The 27,709-nt window shown below is 44.8% G+C and overlaps 1 protein-coding gene across 11 annotated transcripts; it reads right to left on the bottom strand.

The window, feature by feature from the left end:
- Positions 1-332: 332 nt before the first annotated feature.
- Positions 333-27,333, bottom strand: MAPK6 (mitogen-activated protein kinase 6). 11 transcript variants are annotated; one of them, XM_085515558.1, is made up of 7 exons: positions 26,378-26,585; positions 13,820-14,011; positions 7,010-8,219; positions 6,091-6,235; positions 4,276-4,440; positions 3,359-3,560; positions 333-2,756 (listed from the first exon to the last, which is right to left on the bottom strand). In XM_085515558.1, exons 3-7 carry the CDS (start codon positions 7,562-7,564, stop codon positions 1,658-1,660), a joined length of 2,166 nt encoding a protein of 721 aa, XP_085371684.1. In that variant the 5' UTR covers positions 7,565-8,219; positions 13,820-14,011; positions 26,378-26,585; the 3' UTR covers positions 333-1,657. The 11 variants fall into 11 exon arrangements, with proteins under 11 accessions (XP_085371684.1, XP_015728298.1, XP_015728294.1 ...); XM_015872812.2 differs by lacking the exons at positions 13,820-14,011; positions 26,378-26,585 and adding an exon at positions 27,085-27,333; XM_015872808.3 differs by lacking the exon at positions 13,820-14,011 and having other exon boundaries at positions 26,378-26,611.
- Between the last annotated feature and the right edge of the window lie 376 nt (positions 27,334-27,709).

Below are 27,709 nucleotides of genomic sequence, written 5' to 3'. Positions count from 1 at the left end.
GCCACATCCAGCCTGGCCTTGAATGCCTGCAGGGATGGGGCATCCACAGCCTCCCTGGGCAACCTGTTCCAGTGCATCACCACCCTCTAGGTAAAAAACTTCTCCTAATATCCAACCTAAACCACCTCTGTCTCAGTTTAAAACCATTCCCCCTTGTCCTATCCCATCTCTGGAGCCTGCCCAGCCTGCAGGACACAAGGCAGGCTCCCATCCACCCTGAGCTCCATGCAGCACATTGCCCAGCAGCACGACAGACCTCATAGCACAGACAGTGGTTTTTACAGCCCCAGCTGTTTGCTTCTCTTTGTATAAAGCACCAGGAAACAACAGTCTTTTTTTTTTTTTTGCTGGCCATGTTTTTATTCGTCTTTTGTTTTAAACAGGGGAGCCAATGATACATCCAGTATTTAATTAAAAAAAAATAATAATAATAAATCAGAAGGGAAAACAAATTTTCAGAAGACCGAGATGCTACATGCTATATTTAACCTAATTTTAATTCATGCTTGCTTTGGGGGGGGGAGGGAAGGGGGCAGGAATCATTCAGTAAAAACATACAGTAAAAACAAAATGTCTCACCATATAGAACTTTAACCTACAGTAATGTTGTACCTTAATTATTTCCATGCACACAACTAACGTTACAAAAGGTTTTAGAAATGAACACAATTAAGACTTCTAGGAGCGTTTTATAATAAAGCGATTCCTAATTTCTTTTGTAGAGATCAAGCACCTCCAATTACAAATTCCTATACACAGTGAGTGCTTTACTTGAAATGAAAACTAGAAAAAAAATGTATTGGATAGCCTCAGAATAAGCCCATGTCGATATATATCCAGCTATGTAGGCAATAAAACCATAGTGCTAAACAAAAACTCGTATCTGAAACGTAACTCCCAAATTAAGTTGCCTTTCTATAATTACAGAAATAGACTTATCTGCTAAAATAAATAAAAGTGCTGCATATTAACACTTCACTATAAAGAATGCATACCAGAACATTTATAAATACCGAATGATTTTCAGTAAGAAGAGCGACTACGATAATGCTGGCTAAATAGAAGTGCAGCATGAGAAGCACTATGGGTGGTGAACGTTTTGCCACATACTGCTGTTACCTTGAGGTAGATAACACATGCGTACCAAATTCTGCATTCGTTTCAGTTGCTGCTGGTATCATGTGTCTAAGAAATGTGTACAGTATGAAACCCTCTCAAAGATGCACGTCTGGAAAAAATAAAACAACAACCTATTGGGAAAAAAAAAATAGATATTCTCATGCAATTTCTGTACAGTCTCACTGTGTACATTTCAAGGCAAGGTTCTTTTTTTTTTTCCTGCAAAACATGGACACCGTTTTACTGAGAGAATGGTTTTGTTTCTTTACTTGGTTTAGTGCACTTTTTGTTACCTCCTGCATTTTGCATTATTTTGCTCTATTCTTTAATTCTGTGTGCAAACGACATGCCAGTTTAAAAACAAAGCTAACTGATGTATAGAAAGGAATTCTGGATCGTAAAAACAATGGTAAACAGAAAGCTAATGAAATCCATACCAAAATTACACCGTCTGATTCAAGTAAAAAAATTACTTACACTAGTAATAAAAAAAGACAAACACAGCTCATGAATATAAAAGAAATGTCTGCTGAGTGTTTTAATTTAGGTGTTTCAGAATGCTGCTGTACGTTTTGTGGGGAATCTGGGGAGATGATTTCATAGCGGAAGGCGTTAGCGTGGCCTGGATGGATTTCAGTGGCGAACCAACGGGGCTATGAAACTGAGGAATACCTATAGCCTCAAGCTGCTTGTTGAACAGGAGTTCTCCACTGTTACTGAGAAAGCTCTCCCCTCTCTCCTTCTCCCCAAGCTTCCCCTCTTCTACTGGCTCAGGTTCTAGCATTTCAGCATCTTCTTTCTTACTAAAAAATTTGTCCAAATAACTGGTGTAAGTATTTTCTTTTTCAACTTGTTCATCTTTCCTCACCTCACAACAGAACTGGTCTATGAGGAAGCACTCCTCCCCGTTACTTACAAACTGACTGTCCCAAGAAGTTTGGTACAGAGCTCCTAACTGTGCCAAGTTAGCCATTCCCTTCTCCTGCTTCTCTCTGCTTACCGACTTCGATATTAATCCTTTCGACTCCATCTGAGACACCGAGCTATTCAAGTCATTTAATTTATCAACGTCAGTAGGCTCGTGTTGTAAACTAAGCTGAATGGTTTCTGCTATAAACGAATCAAAGTCAAATCCTTGATTCTTCTCCCTTTCTTTTTCAACGAGTTGCTGTGATGCTTCCTCAAGTGCTATCTGGGCTTTCACCAATCCATTCTTTTCACATTTAGACTTGCCTTTCTTATCAGACTTTTCTTTGCTCTGTTCCTTCCAGTTTGAAAGATCTATAATAAGCTTGGGCTCATAGTAATGGTTAACTTCACTGTCTCGCCAAACTAAATTATCTAGGTATGAAGATGACCTCATTTTGTAATTACAAGTGTGACTACATTCCAGATCACAGTATTTGTTTTCGTGGTGATCTGAATACTGCCAGCAAGGCTCAGTAGAGAAGTGGGTGTCAAAAGCAGGATCCTCCAGATACTTTTCACGATCTCCATCCAAATATTTGCGAGGATCTACTTGCACTTCTTCCTCATCAGTAACATCAGAAAGAGCCCTTGGATCACGCTGAACTTCATCAGCTTCATAGTTATTATGAATAGGCCAGTCATGGTCTGAAAACTGACTTTCATGGTATCTGCAAAACAATTTCCTAAGCGTTAGCAGCTAAAAACAGTCTTCTAGCTCCCAAGACAGAGACAGTTACATTTAGCAGTTCCCTCACAGAATAACAATTCAATAAAGATAACAGAAGTTTCTCATTAATCAAATCAGGTACCTCTTCCAGGTTGTTTGTTGTATTGTTTTTTAAATTTAATCTGGCATAAAGCAATCCTCATATGCACATCTGAAAGATTCAAATCCAGAATTATGTACAACAGCTCACTCCATCTACAGAGCTCTTCTGTAAAGCGTAACGCACTTCAAATACCGCTACTGTAATTCTCCTTATTGCTGTATGTACCGAGCATTGGATGAGAGCAATCTACACAAGTGAAAACATGGAGGGGGGAAGGGAAAAGAAACTAAACAGTAACGGAGAGATTAAACTTTAGATTTTAGATTCTCAAACATATCTCAGGAACATATAAGCATACCCACGTCAGCCTTATGAGTCATAAGCCCAGTGATTCTTTCTTGAGAAATGAGTAGAAAAGGAAACAATGCCCAAGAAGCAACATGACTTCAAATAGGAAACAATTCAGTAATGCTACACGCCACAGTAAGTAACAAATTTACCTTTCCCAATTATATATATGGCTGTGACTTTCATCCATCAGCAGAATATCATCAACCTCGTCTTCAATGTGAAAAGGATGACTTGAAATAGGCTCATCCGTTGGAAAGGAATAAATGCTCATGTAAGGATGGGACAAAGCTTCTTCTGCTGTCAATCGATCCATGGGACTAAATGTCAGAATTTGCTCTAGAAAGTCCAGTGCTGCAGAGTAAAAGATATTTAAAAGGAGAAAAATGACATCTCAGACATCTCGAATTGAAGATCACAGAGTAATGCTCAGCTCTGGAGGTGTGTGTCTGCTTAGAAAGCATAGCTCCCCAACTGAGAGGTATCTATTACTACCACTTTACTGCCCAAACACCCCCCCCAACTACCATTTGGCAGCCATAGCAAACAGAAGAGTAGAGGTCAATCCTAGGATCTACAATAATTTAGCCTAACACAGGAAAAAAAGAAATACTACAAGACAGAATGCTTCAAATGGAATCAGTACCCACCAACTGTTATGAAACACTGCTCAAAACAAAGGCTCAAAACAGATTGTTTTGGGGACTTAAGAAAAAAAGCAAAACACAAACCAACATTTGTGAGAGTTGTTTTAAATCAACTCAATCCCAACATTCCTTTATATTTAGAACCCTAGCGTCTCAAAATAGAGCAGTTCTGTCAGTCTCCCAGCATTAGCAGGTCCAGCACAGATGCACGATTCTACTCCCGATGTGACCAAGTAGCTATTGTGTATCAAATTGTGGTGTTGTTCTTTTACTTTATTACAGTAGAGGACAATCCAACACAGAATACAGACTCTTCCACCTGAAACTTCCCTGTAACACTTACAGATGTGCACTGCTATGGCGATCACCGCTATTCTATGATTTTTTTTAATTATAAGAAATATTTCTTTGGAATTACTTACCTTCAGGACTGATGCCTGGAAGCAACTGAGTTAAAGGTTTGTGTGGCTCAGTCATATCATTTCTAATGTAAACTGGAATTACATTGAGAAGCTCCTGACGGTCCTCCTCATGTACAACAGGAATTGATTCTAGAATCAACTGCATCTGTTCAAGTTCATGCGCACCTGAAGACCAAGAGAAGACACGCTGTCATTTCTTCTTCAAGCACTTCCACCCCTGTATACAGGGCTATTTGCATGCCGCTGCTTCCCTCCTTTCCCAAAGAGCTCAAGGCAACCAGAGATACTGACACGTCTCATTAAATACAGATACAGGCTGCACCATCTCAATCTCTACATGCTGTTGATTCGCTCCAGTGGTCTGCATGTCCAGCCTGCAGTGGACACCCTGCCATGCATTCACCAGGTTGAGTAAAGAAAAGCCAAGTCACCGAATAGAAAGTGACTGAGCCCTACATTCCCCAGCTGAGTCAGCACCGCCTCATATCAACATACTACAAACTCCTAATACAACCTTGCAGACTGCCCATAGTTTGCTGCAAATAGAATTCTGCTCTATTACTTCATTTCCAATCCACGCTAAAATTAATCAGCTTTATTCATCCCAATCTAGGTGGGATTAACATTCTAAAATATTTATTAAGAGAAAAAGATAAAAGCCAATGTTATTTGAAACAGCTACTAGACTCCTCAGCCATGACATTGCATTTCCCTCCCCCACCCCAGGTGTTCATCCTTCTTCCTGCTCCTTTAGCTTTCCAGAAAGCAAGATGCCAAGGGGACAATTCAGGAGCAGGCAAGAAGTTACAGATTGACCAAAACAAGCCCTTCAAACAACTCTGTAAAATAACTTGACTTTGGTTATTAAGACCAAGTTAAAAAAAAAAAGCCTAAATTACTGTTACTTTGGCAAATATTAATGCAATTCAATGGGAAAAAGCAAAGCAAACAGCTCAAGTGCTACTGGTGGCATTGCACGGCAACCACAGTCCATCTACATCAATGCCAAAATCCAGACTTTCTCCCATGTTCTGCTGTTTTTCAGTAGGAGTACTTGGGGCAAAGCACTCTAATACATCACTTATAAGTTGGAAGCATTACTCCAATAATTATTAGCTCAGAGTTAGCAACTCAGTGCAATTCTAAGAAAATCCTCCTTGCCCATTATTCACTGACTTATACAGAATTCTGATTTCAGGGTGACAGTATTCCTTTAATAGTATTTAATGAGAAAAATCCTTTGTTCTCTTTATCTTGGTGTATAAAGGTGAGAGTTACTGCAGAGGTTTTAGTCCACATGTATCTAGGAGGAATGTGACTTTTGAACCACAAGCTCAAATCTTTGAGAGCTTTATCTATACAGCCCCAGTAAGGTGAGCCAGCAGGAGCCAAGTGCATCAGAACAGCTGCTGGTGAAGGCCCAGAATCCACACAAAAATCAGCATTTCAGGGGACTGCTCTAGATTAGCACATCTGCTCCACAGACTGAATCCCCATCAGCAGGGGGAGCACACCAAGTCAACTCACAGAACGCGTATTTAGAACATTTCTTACACAGCCAATAAATAGAGCTTGACCAAACTACAGGAAGATCTACCACATGTGTGCTCACTATGTTAAACTCTGCTACTGATTGAAATACACAACTAAGACACACAAACGTACTGATTTACAGCACAACTGTGTAATAATACAGCATTATCCTGACAGCTGGAGAGAACTGATACTAACCAGGAGAACAAACCCTCCCTTAGGAGTATCACCAGGCAATACTGCTCCTTTTAGGAACACAAACAATATTTTTCCTCTGCTTACCTGCAAAGAGGGTTTTCCCAGTCAGCATTTCAGCAAAGATGCAACCTGCAGCCCACATGTCAATGGCTTTAGTGTAGTTGTTAGGAGAAAGTAAAAGCCGGGGTGATCTGTACCATTTAGTTACCAATCCTTCAGAAAGATGGCCCTAACAAACACAGAAAAACAGACAAAGAAAATGCTTACTTCCTTTAAAAAGAGGTGTGTTTTTAATTACTTTTTTTTTCCTTATGTTTCAATGCAATACTTGAAAGATTTTGGTCTTGTGACCTCAGGAATAGTTCTAAGTCATGTACTACCTTTTAAAATGAACAGCACTGTCTTTATGAACCAACCGTAACAACAGACAAGCGTGATTCCACTTATTAATCAGACCCTACAATAAAACTTTGTAATTCCCAGGTGCCAAATAAATGCAGACAAAATAATTAACTCTCTGAGGAGACATCGGCTGAACCAGGAATGCAGCATCTCTGAATAAATCCCAGGAAATTGGTCACACTCATACACTACGCATGTACCATTCATAATCTTACCTAAGGCTTACTCAATTATGCCTCTACATGATGCTCTTGAAAAATCCCAAGTTCGGTATTCACGGTTAAAAATAACCTGCTTTTCCTGAATATATCTAATTATGCTTTATTTTATGCTGCAGTAATTGTTAATTGCCCCCATTTGAGATAAAAGATGTCACCTAGAGACCTGTTTCATTTGATTTGCAAGTACTTCATGTCTACTGTGCGTACGACCCCTAATCTGATATCCTACTGCTAAAGAAGCTTTCTACAGACTGGATTTTACTCTAAGTACCTCAACAAGAACCAGCAATTTTATTTAATTCTGCAAGAAGGGAGAAGGAACTATTTTAAGGAAGCACGGCTGTCAGCATATCACTTAAATATTTCCACTCTTCACACACCTTGTGGGAATAATGAGGATCCATGATTCGTGCAAGACCAAAGTCCCCAATCTTCAGCACCAAGTCTTCGGTATTAATGAAAAGGTTAGCTGGTTTGAGATCTCTATGCAGAACATTTGCAGAGTGGATATACTTGAGCCCACGTAGCAGCTGGTACATGAAAAGTCTGGCATGATCTTCCAGTAAAGGGCCTTGCTCTAGCAGATTAGCCAGATCCGTCTCCATGTATTCCTGGACAATGTAAACACAGTTCAGCTCTGTCAGGGAGCCCACATCATCTGTTAACTGGCTTCCACTAGGACCAAGGATTTCAAATACTTTGACAATGTTATCGTGGTCAAGTCTTCGAATAATTTTGATCTCACGTAGAGCATGTTTCACACTCTGGGGATCCGTAAGGACAATTTTCTTGACAGCCACTCTCTTGTCACAGTCATTGTCGACAGCAGAAAAAACTAAGCCATTTCCACCACAGCCCAGTGGTTTTAAGTCCATATACCGAGAGCCCAGATCAAAACCATGAATGTTCATGAGACTTTCAAATTTCTCTGCCATTTTAAAATTCTTTACGTTTTCTTTTTCCTCAAACTACTAAGCTTCTGTAAACACACGGAGACACTTCCACTGGAATCTGAAGGAAAGGTCTTACGGAAAGGGAGAAGAAACACTTGGCTTCGACTGCAAGATGGTTTCTTGACACTCTCATTTCATTATGAGCCAGCCAGGCCTGTTGTGTCCCCTTGAATTTAGAGCCCGTCAGCTCTAGAACTCAAACCGAGCATAAGATAGAAAGATTGCAGCATTCATAGTTCAAGAAAGGTGCAGCATTTCTGCAGACATTAAAGAAAATACTCACAAGAAACTCAAACGGAATGAAATGACATACTATGCACTCAGCTCTACTGTGCTAAACTGGTTAACATTTAACAAAAATGTGAATAAATATGCACATAATAGGCTTCTATTAACATCCTCCTCCTCACAGTGCAGATACATTCAGTGTTGGACTGGTCCTGAGCAGCGTCATTCTACGGTGCTGGTAAGCACTATTTTTTCTTCTTCCTCCTTTTTCCTCTCCTTTGTTTACAGTCTGGTTAAACAGGAAACTGGCAGCTCTTGATTTACAAAAGATGCCTTCTGTTAATGATCAGGTGGCTCCAGCTCACCACAATCACAATCAAAGCTACCATCCATCTTACTCCGTGGCAACCTGAAAAGAAGACAAAGAGAGATCAGTATTCCAGCATGTACAGAAGTCCTCTACCTCTCCCAGCTCCTAATAGTGTTCATTCACAAAACGTTGGGTCACCACTAAAGCTGAGCTAGTAGAAGTGACGTTTCCTTTTCATACTTCTTGCAGAAAGGAACTGGCAATAATCACCAGACCATCACTTCTAAACACGTGTAGCCAAAGTTGTATATACATAACCTAGTGAAAACGTAAGGCACAGCAATGGAAAATATTCCTGAGTTCAAGAAAGGAAGCACCACACAGAACCTGGAATTCTCCATGACAGCTGTTAGACACAAGTCAGCAACAATAAATATCCCGTAGCTCAGCCACCAAGTTTTGAAGTCATTCTTTCCACTCTGTTTAAAGCCAAAACTGGGCAGTTCAGCGCTCACAGAAAGGATAAAGGGAGCACACTTCCAAGACTGACTGAATTCACCACCTTAAACCCTTGTGACTTTGCACGAATCTTACTCAGAGCCCTGCTCTACATCTCCAGGTTGATTGCTGCTGGAATCACAAGGACATCTCCTAGATATTACATAAATTACAGTTTACCAACTACCTCCACATTTAGTCATGCTAGATTACAGAAAGGAATAAATCACAAGGACAGCATTTCACATAACAACCAATATGGTCTCTGTTTCCTCTAATGTATGGGCACTTTCAGACATCATTAATTTTTCTAATGGCCTAATAAATGCAATTACTAGTTATGAAAACAAAAGTAGCAATTTTCTCGGTAGGTTTCCCCTGTCTGCAGCAGCAGAACGCTGTTATGAAGAACACATTATATTTCTGCAGAATACCCCCACTGTTCCTTCCAGAAGCTCAGACACCACAAAACAAGAGTCAGAAACACACCCTGCACAGCAAGGCAAGCTTGGGCCAGCTCCACTCAGATGCTCTTCCCCAAGGACCAGAGTGACAGCAAGACACAGGATGTCCTCGCTTCAATCTAAACATAGTTAATCACTGAACACATCTGAGCTCTACAGCCAGCCGCCTCTGCAAACATAAAGGTTCTCCAAGCTATCCTAGTATTCAGAATTAGCAGTATAAAGGGAGAGCATTCCTGTACTTAATATTTCAGTGAAACAACCAGGAATAAGCAGAACAAGTTTCCATACTCCTAGCAGCACAGCAGCTGACAAATTAATATCAACAACAGCCTCCTAATTCGTTAATCAGAATCGCATGCAGAAATAATACAAAAGGCAGACTGGCAAACAGGAACAAGAGTGCTGCAAAGCCCTCAGGACCACCACTCACTCCTGCAGCACAAGGCTGCCCTATAAAGAGATAAGCAGATATCCTACATGTGCAGGACACCAAGCCTCCCCCTGTGCACACCCAGGACAGCCTGCAGCAAGGAGGAAGGTAAGGAAACAAGTCACCCTCTGCTAGTTTTGTTGTTTGAATTGACATTGCTAAGTGCAGCGCTCCTATACCCAAAGTGTTAAGAGGCCCAGCCTCTCTGTTTTTATTTTTTTAAATAAAAGCCTAAAAATATTTTCTCCTTTGCATGCACCAGTTTCAAGCTCACTCACATTGAGCTGCTGCCTGCTAATAAACTAGTTCACTTTAGTCATTTTCCCTTCCAATCCTCATATCCCACAAACTATCATAGATATTCTTTGCTGGAGCTTCCCCACATCACATCTCACACTTAGCCCAGGTCCAAGCCACTGCCCCAACACCCTCAGCTGCACTGTGTTTTATACCCACGGGGCCAGCTCATACAGTTTTACTCTCCCCTTCTAAATAAGCCTATTGTTTCACATCACTGATGCCTTCAACATTCAGCAACACACGGCTGGGTTGCAGCAGTTGTGCAACGCATCTGGAACCTCCACTTCAGCTGGTTCCACTGAAGAACACAGGAAATGATTCAAACAAGAAGTGACCCACCAGCAGCAGGGAGCAGCACTGCAGGGCTCTTCACTAACCCAGCCGCTACCCCAAACACCGTGAAAGCAGCAGCACCAGACGAGGATGACATTGCTGCTTTCCTCCAGGAGAGCAGTGATGTCCCAGTTGCTCACCCAGCTGGGGGTCCTAATGCTTTCACTCTGAAACCCCCCCCCAAATGATACGCTTTCAATCACCAGCTTCCACTGTACCCTTCCACTACATAACCACTAATTAAGACCTTTTCAGAAGGATCATCACCGCTCTAAGAATCACAGCAACTTAGCCAAAAAAACAAACATCTGCTGATGACACCAGCAACCTGCTGCAGCCTTCAGTCTGACCCCATCCTGCTCCCAGCTCCCTGTGTCACTCTGAGCAAGCAGCCTGCTCCCAAAGCCCAGCCAGCATTTGGACCAGGGGAAAATGCTGGGAATCAGACCCCCAAACAGAGACAGTGCCTCACGGGGCAAGGATGAGGACAAGCAGAGACTGTCTGCAAAGAAACAGCCCCAGCAGAAACAGCCTGCTTTAAAGCAACCCAAATTAGGATTCAGTCGTTTGAGAGTGATCTTTTATCGTATCTTAACAAATAGCAGGTGTGCAGCAGGTTCATGCAGACCCATGCCTGAACCAAAAAACACATTTCTGCACTACAGCCGCTACTTCAGCCCACCCCCTTCTCACAAGCAGCACTACAGCCGTGCTGTACTTTGCCCTTCCTGCTGCCTCACACAGCCCCAGGGCTCTGCTTGGGGTTGGAAACACTGCTCTGTGGTTCCCCATCTAGTTAATGGCAAACAGACACCTCACCAGCCTCACCAGCAGTTCTGCGACCAGATGTGGGTAGGAGCAAGTTAACCCTAAACTTCCTTTCACTCCAACTAAAATAATAACTAAAGGATAATCAAGATTAAATCATGACTTTTTAAAAGCCAAAATAAGGTCAAAATAACAACTTTTCTTCAGAGCTAATTCTAACTTCAGAGAAATTAGGGTTTGTTTTTCCAGGCTCTCATACTTAAAGATCAACAGGGACACACTCGGTGCATTTTCAGTTTCGCTGTCAGCCGTAACCACCAGCCCCCAAGCACCTGCCTTGAAAACAAGCAGTAAATAAAGAACCCGATCACCCCTTCCTTGGTCACGTAACAAACCTAAATCCGAACGGTCCGTCACACATGGCAGCGCATTACAGACAGGGGTTAATCACCCTGATTTGTGCCAAACAGGCCGTTCATTCACTTTGGGGCACTGATGGCTCTGCTTACATCAGCTGTCACCTTTCCAAGAGCACCTTTTAGAAATGATTATTATTATTACTGCTTTTTTTCCTGTCCCCTTCCCCCACAGCTCTGAGCTGTGCTCTCCCAGCAGACTGGGACTGTGCCCTCACCCCACACACTATGCAATGCAAGACCAACTCCGTGCTCAAGCTGAGCACAGGGCTCTCCTGCCGCATTCAGCAAACAGGATGTGCACTACGACACAAGTCCGAGCCGTTGACTTTTTCTGAAATCCAAACAGGACGGAAAGGGGAAAGATACGAGTCAAATTAATCACGCAAACCGCATCACCATCAAATCATTACTCACAACAGAAAGCCCAGGAATGACTAACGGCGCGTTATACAACCTGCTAAGTGCTATCTTCTGACTACAAAAATACAGGGCAGCAGCGTTGTTTCGGAGCAGCCACGTTGCAGTCAGTAGGCAGTGAGTCATCGCCAGCTCAGAACCGCTGCTCGCTGCCTCCCACCGCTCCCGGAGCGGCCGCTGCTGGGTCACAAGTGTCTTAGAGGAGATGGAGGAGCCCGGCGAGCAGCGCTGGCTGGCAGTGCAGCCCTCCCTGTGGGTTACTGGGTAGGAGCTGCCGCTTCTCCTTACCGCTGCTGAAGTAACGTACTGTCTGCCCGGCTACAGGGCTGGGCGAGATGCAGAGCTCCCTGTCCCCGTGCTGGCCGTGTAAAACACTTACTGGCCCCTGTTACCAAGCCAGAACTTGCCTCAACTTTAAGCCCCCGCTTTCTGGCACGCACAGCCGGTTTATAAACACTCGGCGCTATCGCAATGTTTAGATATGCGCGCACAGATACACGCCCGCTGACAATGGTGCTCACAACAAGGCGCACCGGGCACATGACGGCAGACAATGACCCCATTACCTCAGCGTCCCGCCGGCCACAAACGGCACCGAGTTCCGCTCAGAACGAGCGCTCGGCACAAGCACGTTCCGTCCCGTTCCGCTCCGTTCTGCCCCGGGGCGCAGTGCCGCCCTCAGCTCCCGGTACAGCCGCAGTCCCGCAGTCCCGACGCGGAGCCCCGCGCGGTGCAGCCAAACTTCCGCCGACTTCCCGAGTCCGGCCCCGCTCGAGGCCCCGCTCGGCCCGTGCGGCCGCATCCATCCCCGGGCTCAAACGCACAACGCGCACCCGCCAACGAACGCAGGGACACTCGGCGCGAGGCCCGGCCCGGCCCTACCTTCAAACGCCCTTCAGGCCGCGCCGCGCTGCCCCCGGCCCGGCGGAGGGAGCCCCGCGCCCCGCCAGGGAGGCGCCGTTCCCGGGGCGCAGCGCAGCGCGGCCCGTCCCTCCGTCCCTCCGTCCCTCCGCCGCCCCCGCTCCGCCGCAGTGCGCAGGGCCGGGCCGGCAGAGAGGAGCGGAGCGGGCCGGGCAGGGGGCGCCGCGGCGGGAGGGAACAAAGCGCCTTTGTGCGGAGGGCCGGGCCGGGCCGCGCGGGCGGCTGCCGAGCCCCGCAACCTGCCCCGCCTTCCCCCGAACCCCCCGACCGCACTCACGGGCCTCCCCGGGCTCATCGGGCGCTGTCGCTGCTCACACGGCCGGGCCCCGCGGCCCCGACACCGGCTCCCGCCCGGCGCCCGCCCGCCTCGCCGCAGTCGCCGCCGCCGCAGCCGCCGCCATGTAACCCGGCGCGCAGGGCAGGCGGGGGCGGGGACGGCGGCGGCTCCGCCTCGGCCGGGCGGGGCCAGGACTGCGGGGTCCGGAGCGGGGACGGCCCGGCCCACAGAACCGCTCGTCCCCGCGGTTGGGGTGGCGGGTCGGGGTCCTTTAGGGACCGGCGGCGCTTTGCTGCCGTCAGAGGCACACAAAGGTAGTCGGCGTCCTGTTGATACCGTCTGAGCTGCTGTTAGCAACTGCCCCTTCCTCCTGCGGGGCGGTCTGTGCTCCATCACAACGCCGCTGTCTCACCGCCACTGGTGCGTTTGACCCGGCGAGGCCCAGGGGTCGGTTCAGACACCACGGACTTAAAGCACGGATCCGGGCGGCGCACACGGCTCTGCACGGCTATAACAGCCTGCAGTGCTGGCTCCGTGCAGCCGGCGGCAGGCCCGGCTTCCCCAGCAGCGGTTATCTGGGCTGGCGGCCTTAGGCCCAGCACCATCAGCCCACGCAGGAAGGGGGGCAGAGCGGCCCTCCTGCTTGAAGGGAATGGTCCCACTCACGTTCTCTGTGTCACTGGGGCCCTGAATGCTTTTCCCACAAGTACCTGCACGCTGCTTCCCACAGCTCTCACTATAGCAGTCATTCGCTCTCTAGTCCTCACCTGCAATTATATCTCTCTTAACTGGATGTAGGCACAGACAGTAAAACTCCACTTTTTCCTCTAAATCACGAGTACAACAGAAGAAAGCGAAATAATTCAAACCTTAAATGTTTTCCCCATGAGACTTCTCTGCGGACATCTCGGTGCAAGGTGAGATGTTCTCAGGCTTAGAGAGATGCAGGACAATCACAGTGCTGCCTGCAGCAGAAGGAAAGCTGAGGTTCCACGGAGGGAGTTTCAGCACAGCTCTGGGGCGTTCCCCAGGTCCCACACAGCCCTGTCAGCGCGCGATGACTCAAAAGAAGATAGAACAATTAATGCTCATTTTTACTGTTTCAACCGATTATCTCTGGCTTGAGATAGCGCAGAAGTTGCTCACAGTGCACAGGGCTCTGTGCCTCCCTCCTCTGCTACCCACACAGCAGCGTCCTATTGACCCTGGCAGTTGTAAATATCGCACCAGCTCGTAACAATAAGTCTTGGCAGTGATGGATGCAGGAAGAATCAGCACTGCTCTAAAGAGTAAGTGAGAAAGGGAAGAATGGAAAGGCCAGTTCCACGACACAAAGGACTGCAGGGGGGGAACTGGCGCAGCCCCACTGGTACTGCCTGCTCCCCAGCCAGCTGCTCCCCTCTTACTGGGAGCAGTGAAGAGTTGACTGGGGCATTTGCTAACTTGGTGCTGGACAAATAGCTTACACACAGATGTCAGTAGCCAAAGAGGTGCTGTTCATTACGATATTTGGTAATTTATAGGCAGCCGGCTATGCTGCCAGCGGTGGACAAAAGTCAGAGACAGAGTGGCATCTAACTGCCAGGCAGAGCAGCACTGGAGGACTGCAGCACTGGCTGCTACAGAGGCCTGTATTTAAATACAGTCTATAAAAAAATGCAAGAGCGCATACTTGGAAGAGGTGATGTTAGGACAGCGCTCATAGCCAAGCCACAAAGGAAAATTTATTTGCATTAAAAGGAGAGATTTGGGACACGCACAAAAAGAAGCAGGAGCAGCAGTGGCTTAAGTGTCTGAAAGCCAAAGCTATTTACTTAATTAAAGAATCCTTCCACCCATACAAAGTATTCTCATTATGGGAAACAAAAAAACCAATCTGATCCTAGGACATCGCAGCAGGAAAAAGATACACTACAGCCTCACAACAGCAGCTGGAGACCCTATCACTGTACTACACTGTTTGCCAACACCCACACTGTCACATCAGGTGGAAAAGTCATACATCCGTGGAGTTAATGCACAGCAGCCCCGGACATTTGTGAAGTTGTGCAGCAAACACAGTGAGCTACAGGCTCACTCCCAAATCTCGTGTAGCCCAGATGTATCACTAGTTTTCTGGGTTCCTAATCAATGAATCAAGATCTCTGCCCCCCCAGCCTTCCTTGAGTTATTCTCTGCCATTCTAAGAGCACAGTCTGTGCGTAAACGTAGTGAATGAGATCCTCCTATCTCAGGGAAGTGTTGCTTTGCAATTTTTAGCTATCTAATCAGCCTAATTGCTAATCCATACCTGGATTTTTGATAGCTTATTAATTAGCTATAAATTCCTGCATTGAATTGCTTCCCCGCTCCCCTAAGAACACAATTACATTGCTTGTAGATGATACGTTATACGATACCATTCCATTTGAAAACAGTTGCAGATATTAACTGCAGAGTAAGAAAAGAAATTGGTCTTAGAAGGCCATAAAGCCCAGCAATTAAAAAATAATTAGAACTGAAACAATGAGTCTTTTATTAGATCCAAGTTCAAAAAGATCAAACAGTAAATTCCAGGGTACTATTTCAGTCCAAGCGTGAATCACTACTTGTGGCATAAAAGGGAATCAAGCGTTTTTTTTTAGCAGCCACACCCATTAAGATTGGCAATGGAAGAAAGATTATGAGAAGCACAAAAAGGTTGCCCAAGGTGACTTGGCAGCTCCAAGCTTTTGTCTCAGTTTTTCTGTGGGAAATCACTGCTTCCTGGGCCTCTCCTCATCTCAGCTACCTCACACCAAGCAGACTCTGCTCCCAGTGAAGATGAAGGTGTTTTGGTGACACTGGAAGACCAGTGAGGTTGCAAACCCCTTCCTTGCTCTGCCATCATACACTTATAGTGCTGGAATTCAGCACAGAAGTCCAGGCACAACTGAGCTTCACTGAAAAGTTAGACTGCACCTTTCCACATTGTATATAGGTTTTTCTTTTCCTTTCTTTATTATTTTACACAAACACATTTTTCTGATGCAGACTCTCTGAGTTCATTGACACCATTCTTTTCACGCCAACATGATCGGCAGGTAATCACATACAAATCACCATCTTACATGTTCTTTTTAACCAAAATGTGGTGTCAGAGTCCTTTCTGAGTTACACTCTGCTAGGCAATAACCAAAGCTACCGCTGCACAGACAGCACACCGTCACCTCACGCATTCATTGGGTAGAACTGAGTTTGCTGGAGCAAAGTTTGTACCCATTTACAGTATGACAAGGGAAAAAAGATACAAGAACATTAGAGGAGCGAGAAGAAAGGAAAAAGGCAAACCCTGAGATCTTCATCGCTGTGTGAAACAACAGGAAAATGGAAAAGAACAGACTATTGACAAAGAGACCAATTCAAAGCAAAGGCAGCAATGAACAAAGGGCAAACGAAGGTGGAAAAAGGAAGTCACTCACAGAGAATGTTTAACTCTGAGGTTAGAAATAAATGGTGCTGTGACATACTTTGGAAATTCTGTGATTCTGCAGGAAAAAAAAAGTCATTAAAAACTTACAACTGAACTGAATTCTTCCCCCTTGGTAGATGATCAGCAATGTAGGGCAATACAGTACGCCTTAACTGCACGCAGAGTCCCCTCTTAATAGCTTGCATTTATTTTAAGACAGGCAGTTCCATTGCCTACATTTTCTGTGTCTTTACACTTAGCACATGGACAGAGGAGCTGCCTAAAGCAGCATCTGGTGAAGCCATGGCAATACTGGGAGAAGAGGAAACCATAGAACATGACCCAACTTATAGCTGGGTCAACACTGAAAGCAGCCTCACTGTGTGAGATTCACTTGGCAAAGCAGGAGCTCTTCCAGATTTTGGGACCTTTTTTTTTAATTCCTTGCTATCTAATCTTGCATAGAAGTTAGACGTTACTATTTCATGCACTGAATAGTAATCACATAGAAAAAATTACCAGGGTGGGCAATGAAGGCAGGAGACCAAAGCATGTATTAGGTTTGAGCACATCGTACTCATGCAGCATGTTCATGCCTGGCTGCTCCAAGTGACCTGAGTTTCTTCTAACTCCCCAACACAGGACACGAGACACATTGGCACTTCAGCACAAGTTATAAGTGCCCAATGATGGATTTACCCAGAACAATCATATTTCACTGCAGAGCTACCGCATTTCATTTTAGAACTATACACATTTTCATGCAGAACTACTCCAGTTAGTTGCTATAGAACAGTAACCCTTCCTACTTGCAGCTTTTTGCAGCATTTTAATTGCTATTGCATTACAGAGATGAAGTGTCTGTTGTATGACTGTAAATACAGCTGGTATTGCAGTGCTTGTCACCGACAGAGAAAAAATTATCCAACTAACATTTGCTAACATGTTCGCTAGCACCAGAATCCTCTTGAAATACATTTACAGGGGGCAAAGCTCAATACAAACACACGTGCAGCAGCTGATAGACTTCTTTCAGCCTGAGGCTGTGCAACTTTTACATATCAAATAGCAACAAATGTTATCTACAGGCTCGTAAGGGGAGGAGCAGTGAGCAAGCCGAGGCATTTCAAACACTTTCAGAGATTACTTTGCAATAAACTGCACATGGGTTGGCTCACAGCCAGGAGGAAATCTTTGTGAGCAATCAGGAGGAGATGTGGTGCTGCCACGAGACATTTGGGGCTGGAAAAATATTGCTATCTGGTTGTGCTGAAGGAGTCTTAGGCCACTGCTGCCACTCAGACACAGCCCCTGCAGAGCCCTGCGTGGCTGGAATATGGGCTTGGATCCAGCCTAGGTCACCTGTGTCACTGTGGTGCTTTCCAAAGCAGTGCAATAGGGTGAAACCAGTTGGACTTCGAGTTGTATGGAGTACCTTTGGAACTAATTCACAGCCCATCAGGCAGGAACCATCCTCCATTCACTTTGCCCTGCATACCACAGTGACTGTACCCAGAGCTCGGGGATGCAACAGAGGATGGTGAAAGGCCAGCAGGTGAGAAGCACCGTGGGGCCAGGGCAGGTGGGCAGCGGGTGGGAGTGCTGCTGCTCTGGGTGTGTGTCAGCCATGGCCAACACTTACTCAGGATTCCTGAAATAGCAGAGCAGGGCTGCTTGGAAGCACACTGCTTCTCCCAGCACCTCCTACAGCCGCCATCAGCCTCCTACCCCCACCAGCCTCCTGATGCTGGAGAGAGAGCCCAAGTGTCATTAACTGTGCTAATTACATTCTCTCATCTTTTTCTTTTCTTTTTTTTTTTTTCCCTTCAGCAGATATCAGAAAAGTAGAACATTTTTACAAAACTTCTACCATCCAGTTGTACGGCATGTACTCAGCACTGCAAAAGGTAGCCTAAGTTGTTTCTGATGTACCTTCAGACATCAAAACTGGAAGATTTTACTTTAATAACAGAGAGCTCTGGAACCAACTCCTCTCCCTTTCATCCATAACTTTTTTTCTCAGTATACATTCCACCATCTATTTCTAAAGGTTTTCAGTGTAACTATATGAGATTATTTATTTCCCCACGTTCTCCAACCCCATTAAATCTCAACTTTCACTATGATTTTCAAAGATATTTCAAGCTTTTTTTCAACAGTTTTGAGACACTTGGGAGGGAATGCATTTCCAAACCATTTGTTTTCTCATGAAAACTGAGTTTTGTCTGGATGCCGCAGTCAGCAGACGTTTTATAAATAGGTTTGGACAGGAAATGATGTAAGGTATCAGTCCACTCCACAGAGGGCAACTGCCTGTAGTGCCCGGGAAAGAGAGACTTGCACTTTTGACTACTGCACAGGACAAAAACAACCCACAACAACAAAACAACCCCTAAACAACTGCAGAGAAGCATCACTTATGCAGTGGGTTTCAGGTTTGTGAAGCACAAGATCTCTACCCCCATATTACAACTCCAGCAAAAAAAAGTATTTGCTTGCAACTACACTACAGTGAAAACCAGGACAATTAAATTTTCCTTTGAAGAGGAAAAATTGAGCAGAATTGTCTAAACTCGCTTTGTCTTTTACTAATAAGGCGGAGCTTTCTGCTCCTGACATGCTCTAAATGCCAGCAGGCATTGGAGATTCTCCAGATTGTGGCTGGTGCCAAACACCAGGATCATCTTCTTACCCTGGCATTTACCATCAGCTTCAGCAAAGTCTCCTCCAATTCAAACTGCTTTAAATGGGCTCCAAGAATAGCTGCCTAGAAGTTCATCTTTATTCATTTGATCCCAATAACTATCTGTTCCTATTCGTAATATTAGTACATATTGGAGAAGCAATTCACTGTCTCATTTTGTTTCTGTCAGCCTCCACGAAGGTAAAACTCAACCACATACCCCGACATAGTTGCAACAGGGGTAAAGTCCACAGTAGAATTCTCAATGGGCTGAACTTCAGCACATTAACTGCAGCCTTCCCACAGTGCTCCCAACCAAGGTGCAACTCTTCCCAACACCAGCAAGCCCTGCTCATCCCATTCCTCACTGTGCTTTCAAACCACTGCTGACTGAGTGTTCTCTGTACAGCAGGCTACAAGTGTTAGTGAGACACAGTGACCTACCCAACAGATGTGCCTGCTGAGACTCTCAGTGCCGAGAGCAGCACGGCAGCAGCATGCAGAAGAGCTGTCTTTCTTTGGTGGGTCATCGAGCACTCAGGTGCATCCCCACAGCCCCCCGCAGTGCCATCTCATGCAGGGTCAGTAGCATGAGGCCTCTGCTGGTGTTTTTCTTTGACATAGAGCTGACATTTGTTCCTTCTGGCGGCCCTGCTTTCAGAAATGGAGAGTTTCTGTTCATTGTTTATTACTTATCTGTTCCCACGACAGACAAAGCAGCCTCGAAGTGCTTCCTACCTATGACAGGAATACATAATACACAGCACATTTTTTAAGCTTCTGTACCAAGTAACTGACTTTACCAGAGCTCTGAATTTATTAAACTCTAAAGAAGAATTTGATTTATTTTTTTTTGCACTGAAAGCAATGAATTTTTGTTATCTTTTGTTATCTTGGAGATATACAGTTATAACCTCTATCAGACAGTACTGAAACTGAACCGTCCCAAACCTTCTCTGTTAAAGGCTGTGCAAACAGAAACAGAATCCATCTGCCTGTGTATAAATTCCAGGAATAAAAGCAAGTCTACTCATTAGTGCTGTTCATGCATCGTGTGTGAGCATGAGAGAAGAGTCTGAGAGGATACAGGAGAAGGTGGGCAAAGCTGTCAGTCTCTGCAGAACTCAATGAGAATGCCAGGGCATGAGATCTAACTGTCCTTAATGATCACCAGCATAAAAAAAAACCTAGAACTCTAGACCTGGACCTCATTCTTTCCTGTACTTGGAAAGAAAACCTATATATGCTGTTTGCTTCTTGACCTCCAAGAAAAGGTACCTACATGCCTATTTATTGAACAGCCTGCTCCACAAAGACGTGCTCTTCTTGTAAAGAGCTAATGCAGACTACTTCACAGAAATAGCTCCACAGGACATCACAGTGCTGAGAAATCACTGAGAAGCAGCCCAGTCACATCACGTACAGTCGTGTTTGGTACAAAGCTGTTAGAACTAAAACTTATGAGATGCCACATGTACCTAAAGCTGTATTTTCTGATGGGGGGGAAGACATTCTGCCCTCATTCTTTCTGTCTAATGAAACATTGGAGAAACATCTAAGCCTCATCTAAAATCAATTACTGATAGTGCTACTTAATAAACAGAAATGTTGCTAACCCTTATCTCAAATTCCTTCTTACTGTTTAATCTGGGCACTCCCAAAACAAGGCATCTGAGATAATCGAAGAAGGAGAGTTTCAACCTTTGGATCAGCTCTAATTGCAATACTTCATTCTCACGATTGCTGCAATTCAGCAGACCTTGATGTCATAATAGAAATTACATGACTGCTCTTGCTGTCATCCAGGGCAATGTAACTGAGCACACATGGACACAATGTCTACTGTTCCTGGCAGCTGACAGTGCCAGGAGCCAGGTGAAAGCCCAGTCTATGTTCCTTTGCAACCATTATCAAAGAAGACAGGTGCACAAGCCCATACATTTCTGTTCAGCTGCAGGAGAATATTTGTGACAAGGCCAGGCTACTCAATGTGAGATTGCACTTGGTGACCCAAAGCAATGAAGTATTAGGCTTCAGCCATGGAACAGTGGGAAGACTCTTCCTGGTAGTCTGTCTTGAAAGAGCAGCCCAGAGGGACAGACTGCAGCCTACAAAACTCTCATCTTTTCCTCATTATTAAATTCTCCAAAACAGCCTCTCTAAGCTACAAACTGTCTCAGAAAAGACATACCCTTTCTGCCAAGGATGGATGCAAGTCTCACCCATTGCCAGAGTCCAACCACCCTGACAGGCCTGGACAAAGAGTCTCCTTTGTGCTGCTCCAACATCCTTCTTCAAGGGCAACTCCAAGGAAGACCTGGCCCACAGGTTGTCCTGTTACACACACCTGTCTTCAAAATGCAGTGCAGTATTCACTAAAACGAAATTGCTGTTTTCTGCCCCAGCCCAGCAAAGGTTTCAGAATGTCAGCTATTTATTTTTTGCTGTCAGACTACCCAGGCTGGTATTTCCACAGCTGCATGGACTATCTAAATACTTGAGAAAAATGAGATTATAATGGTCTGTGATAATACTCCTGTTTAAATAATTTAGGCAATTCATTTACTTGTAGAAAAAAAAAAAAATGATTCAAGGACTATATGTACAATTTGAGTTCAAAGTACTACCCTGAACCCAGTGTTTATCTTCCTTAATCCAATGATACTTGTTGGTAAACAAGACAGATGTAATCACTGCTAGGAGCAATAGTAAATCAGTGGCAAGACTCATACAGGCCACTGTCAAGTTGGAGAACTTCAGCCAAGAACATGCAGTAACTGCTGAAATCAAATGAAAAAGCAGAGCAGTAATTGAAACTTTTGAACCTTTTTACACAGAGGAGCAAGAAAATTTATCTTCCTGATTGCTCTAATGTTTCAGATAGCAGGAGAACATGGGAATATGGCCTTAATGTCAACTAGTAAACTTCTGTGACCTTTAAAGGGAGCTATATCTGCCATGACGATCATGGTAATCAGAACAAGCTCTATCTGCTCTCACATAGGTTGGCTGCCTGAACAGATACCTCTTTTTGTCTCCACAAGTGCTCAGTGCTTTGCTTCATTCATCGTACAAGACAGATAGTGCTCACCTGATTAGCAGTAATTGGATACCAGGAAAAATAAAATCCATGTACTGCCCTATGTCTTATTTATCGTGTCCTGCCCTGGTCTGAGGACAGAATCACAGGGGAACTTTTTGCTTTACAGGGCTTAAGGGTTCTGCAAATATCCATTAATTTCATTCTACAATCTGCAAAGCTCCCAGGATATTATCATTTCTCCTTTTGTGATCTGAGTCACAAAGATCAAGGTCACAGTAACCGTTAATAGCAGCCAATTTGAAATTCCTAGAACTTTCAAAGCAATTGGTACTTTATTCTGCCATTCAGGTTTTCAAAGCGGTTGGTACTTCTTTCACCAACTGCACATCCACAAAGTTCTGAATTTTGAGCATTTGTGGATAATTCTGGGCTTTGTCCAGGTTCTTCCCCCAGCACCAGAACATCCCCATGTAGCTGTGTTTGCACACCCTTCACACCAGCCTCTCTGCCCCCTTTCAGCTGCTCTGCTGACTTCTCCAACTCTCATTTCCCATTCAATCCCCAATTGCTATTTGCTCTTCTCCTTTCAAATTCAAGTAAGGTTTTTTTATGTTTTTTAATAAAGTTTTCTCCCCAACCTATTCCTTAAGAATTCCCAACTCATTCAGTCCTCATTTCTGCATTTGAGCCAACCAGCTGCTTCCAGCTTCTTACCTGCAGGAGCCTTTGAAAGCAGCACATGGGAGGAACGGTCCACTTACATCATATTAAGGTGCCCCAACCCAACCAAACCTGCAGCAGCCCACAGATACAGTCACAGGAGAATTCGTGTGCAGAAGTTTTCTCAGCTGAAACACACCCAGTTGTGACAGACTGCTCAGGGAATTTGTCTGCTACCACATCTATCCAGCCTGCAGAACCTGAGGTCTCCAGTTCATGTACATTAAGAGATTTTCCACAAGGATAAAACATAGCTTTGATTCCTGATTTCAAGAATTCCCTCCTGTTCTGGAACAGGCAAAGGGACTTCTAAAGACTCTCTTTGTTCACCTGCTTTAAAAGTAGGGCAAAAATCAATGCTTTCCTCCAGCCCAGTTCTTGTAAAATGACAAAGCAGTTGAGCTAAATTTTCTAGCAAAGTTGGGACTTGGAAGTGTACCTGGCACAAAACCTTTCTATCCAAAGACTTCTTAGCAGTCAGTCAAGTTGCATCTATCCAAAAAGAGGCAAGTTCTCCTCCAGACCGTGGCAATGCAGGAGATCCGCAGCCTCACCAGAGCCATGCTGTGCTTTGCCATATCACTGCCCTAAAGCTGCTCCCCATCACTTCTCCTTGTGGGCAAAGGAACAGATATACAGCTGCTTCTCTGCACCCAGGCCCCTTATCAGGCTGCACTGCATTTCTAGGTGGCCTTTTCCTGACATGCCCTGGGAGCCTGAAAGCCACTAGGCATACTGAGAAAGGAGACCAAAGGAGCACTGGCAGTGCGGAGGTGTGGGGCACAGGGAGGCTGTGTGCTGCTGCTGGGGGCGTGGAAGGCTCTATTTGATATACCCAATGATTCCCTGTTCTGTAAAAATATTGAACGATTCTATGGACTAATCTCCATCATCAGCTTCTCCATAAGCTCAGCTTTTGGCTGGTTGGAGGGACTATGCTCAGGGAATAGGAAGAGACAGCAACAAGGCAGCGTTAGCTTGGCTTTCAGGTGGTGTCAGAGGCTGTAACTTGTTATTATCTCCACATGACAAGCACTCCGAGACACCCCCACACCAATCCTATTATGAAAAGCTAGATTTCACAAAGCTGTTTTCCAACATGTCATACTCAGGTTTTGTGGCTTCCCCAGACAGTTTCACAAAGATGGGTCACAGCTGAGGAGCACGAGCCGGGACCTGGCCTGGCTGACAGGCCCTTCCCACAGCCCCACTCTCTGGCTTTCATTGAGGCTGATCCACCTGCCTGTCACTCAGCAGCAGGTCTGCTCCTGGGGTCTTTACTGAGTGAGGGACAGGAGATCCCAAAATGAGACCTGTCCCTCCTGCTGCCCCCTGCCCATGTAAGCCACCCTCTGCCACCCCGCAGGGACAGCATCACCTGAAGAAGGCACACAAGCTGCTTGTGAGCCTTCAGCAAAATGCTCACAGTTATGGTGAGCAGAAGCCTAGGAAATACAACTCCAAATTCTCACCCTTCTGTTCCTTAAAACCAATGTTTATTGTGCTGCAGGTGATGGCAGCCCCCAGCCTACCCTCACTCACTCATATTTTCCCACGTGCCGAGATGAAGCTTAGACATTCCTCTCCCTCTGCAGAGTGAGCACAGTGTTTATATTTACAGGAATGGAGCTGTGCTTACATAAAGCTTCACGCAATGCCAAGTCCAACGTCTGACAGGAAAATCTGTTAAAAATATATTTTTGGACTTTTCCAGAGATCTAATCTATCTTCTGTGCATTCCTGACCTTCAGAAAGTATTTCCATCTCGCACATTAAGTATAGCAATCCTCTTAACAAGGGAACATTTTGTTAGAGCTTTAAATTGGGTTACGTAAATTATTTGTAGTTCTGACAGCAGGTTTCTCTTCTGTCCACAAGGACGGACGGCTGTTAGGAGATTGCTACAAGGTTCATTTGCAATCACAGCCAATAATCATCTGAAGGCACTGTTTGGAATGGGATCTTACCTAGGGATACACGCTGAGTTTAATAAGGTATAAAAGCCTTTATAAAAGCAGCATATTTGATAAATAATTTGCAGCACAGTAACCTTCACACAAATTAAACATCAACAAAAACTGATGTGAACCGTAAGTTAAAGAAAAAAACATAACAACCTCTGACTCCCATTAAACTTTAGGAGGCACAGAACACAGATGGGAAAAAATATCTGTTTATCTATATAGAAAGAGAGAGCACACAGCTCCCTGCCAGCGAGCACTGCCTGGCACCAAGCACATCCCAACCCCTGAGCTTACCCTTGCAGGCTACAGTGGGAATCAAGAGTGGTCACGATCGGGAGCTGTGCATCTAGTGAAGTAGTTGCTCAGAAAGAAAAGAGCACAGAGTAGAAAAGTTATTCAAGAAGTAGCAGCACTACTTTTAGCACCGCATTAGAAGGCTCTGGGACTGAAGAGAGAGATTTTTCAGTGCTCTGTTCCCATTCTTCCTTTTCAGCACCTTGTCACCCTCCTGCAGTCACTGTCCCGGCTGACTGGGGCACTGCACTGACTGGGGCATTGAGTTTCTACCAGTTACTTCAGGAGTGAGAAAAGAAGGGGAAGATTTACAAATGGGGTCACACTCCATTTGCTGTTTTTTTGTTTTTTTTTTTAAGGTTCCCCATTCAGTTTTGGAGCAGCTTTAAAAATAAAAACAACAAACAAATTACACAATATTTTATTCAAACAGAAAGCGTTTTGTTTGGCTTTAGAACATGGGTCACTTATGGGAAAAATTTAAAGTGAGGATTTTTCAAATCAAAATACGGACATTTCATTTTAAAGTCTCCGTAAGAGTATCTCAGATTTTTCTCCCTAAGTAACAAGGAACAGCGAGTTAAAATTCAAGGAAGTTTGGGCAAGTTTTCATTCAATTTTAAGCATTAGCAATTGGGAAAATCCAGGAAAGCTGCTTTCTACACAGCCCAGCTGGCACTAAGCCCTCCCAGCAGCAATCCAGGCACCAACAAAACCAGCCACCCCTTCTGCAGCGTGAAGGCACTACAAGAAGCGACACTCGAGATGAGAAAGAGCACATGGGCTTGTTAAACCACTCATACACACACACACAAACACAAGAAACATTCTAAAGGTGTTTAGCAGAGGGAGACCTTTACTCACAGGACTGAACGTTTTCCAATCTCCCTGTGAATACTCCACTTTGGTGCTTCCGATCCTACTGAGATAACCTGTAGTGCTGAATTTCTTTCATATCCCCTCCCCTTCTTTGATGCTAAATACTTACTTTCAGCAGTCTTTACAGATTGCCTCCCTATTAATTAGCAGCCTGTCTTATAACACTTTATCTACAGAGAATGCAACGTGTTAGTACTTCTTGGTACAATGTTAGTTATTCCTTTGAATTATCTGGAGGCATTAGCTGACTAAAGTACAATGCTTTCATTTGTATAACAGACCGTCTATTGCTATTTTTGTTATTCTCAAGAGAGAGGTTTTTAAATGTTAGGTAGAAAATTCCACCTTAATCCTTTATACTTTGCTCTCTAAACATACAGATCTCATAGGAGTATACACAGACATTTAACTTACCATTATTGAAGCTATCTTTTGACTTCCTCAGTATCATTAATATTTAAGCAGAAAGAACAGAGCGAAACCAATTATCCTAACGACACCACACCAGAACTAACAAAATGATGTTTAAAAAGTCATACAGAACAAGTGAGAAGGTCGACCAGAAAATGCAAGTCAGGAATAGCCGCGACCTGATGAGGAGGAGGAGGTTATGTTTCTGTGATACGAGCAGCGCACAGCTGTTACTCTAGTAATAATTCATCATATTAATATTTAAATGAGAGGAGGAGGAGGGCATGAGATTGTGTGTGACTCAACAGACCCTCCCTGTCCTTAAGCAGAAAAATAGGCCACCAATAGGGACAGAGCATTAGGAGCTACGGAGTGGGAAGGTTTGTTTTTATTTCCTCTTGAATAAAAGTGGGCAAACTGGTCCCTGAATCGGTTTGCAAACTACGCTACTTTTACTGCTGAAGGCTGAATTCTGTGTCTGCTTTCGGAAGAAGCCATTGCCTGAGGACCAAACTGATCGGGGAATTAGTGCTCTAGGTCGGCACGTTGTTTCTAGGATTTCAGTATATTTCCAGAGAGCTTCGCTTCCTGCAAAGAGCTGCCCGTAGGAGCCTTGCCTGACTCAGGGAACTGCAGAACCGCTGCTGTGCTTTGCCGTTTTTCTACAGACACGGCGATAAAACCCCTCTTTTTAATCAGCACTCACTTACCTCAGGCTTCTGCTACCACCTCAGCCCAGCAGGGTCTCTCGCACAAGCAGGTTCAGGAAACCGCTGGCACCTGGGGCCGAGCAGGAGAGCCTGCCTGCAGGAAAGAGTGCCGAGAGCTGCAGCGAGCTGCGGGAGGCACAGCAACACCCAGCAACAGCACGGGGCTGCGGGAAACAGCTGATGCAGGCACAACACAGACAGATGTGGGTGGCATCCCTGGCAGGAGTGGCAACCTGGCCACGTTTGGCCGCGTATAGGGTTGCACAACTTCAGTATAAACGCCACCTCTCACATGCTGCCCTTTGAGGTGTTGGGTTTCTTTTCAAATTCGGTGTAACTCCTCCTTGTCAGCAGAAAATGGGTTACTATGACACCCCTGGCTGAGCACTGCATTGTTGGCGAGACAAATGTATAAAGGTAATAAGCAACCAGTTAACCAGGAATACAGACACAAGCTCCAGAAATGACGAGGGTGCTGTATAACAAATAGCTTAGAACAAATCCACAGAGAGAGATTCAGCTCGATGCTCACTGGGAAAACAGAAGATAGGCAAAATAAAATCATTAAGAGATGCAAAGCTAATGCAGTAACACCAGTGCTCTGAGATAAGTTCTTCATCTGAAA

The sequence above is a fragment of the Coturnix japonica genome, chromosome 14 (genome assembly GCF_054131305.1).
Source record: "Coturnix japonica strain WE chromosome 14, WE-NBRP24, whole genome shotgun sequence".
NCBI classification, from domain to species: Eukaryota; Metazoa; Chordata; class Aves; order Galliformes; family Phasianidae; genus Coturnix; species Coturnix japonica.
Note: the sequence above shows the minus strand (reverse complement) of the source record. Positions and strands in the feature narration are given on the sequence as shown.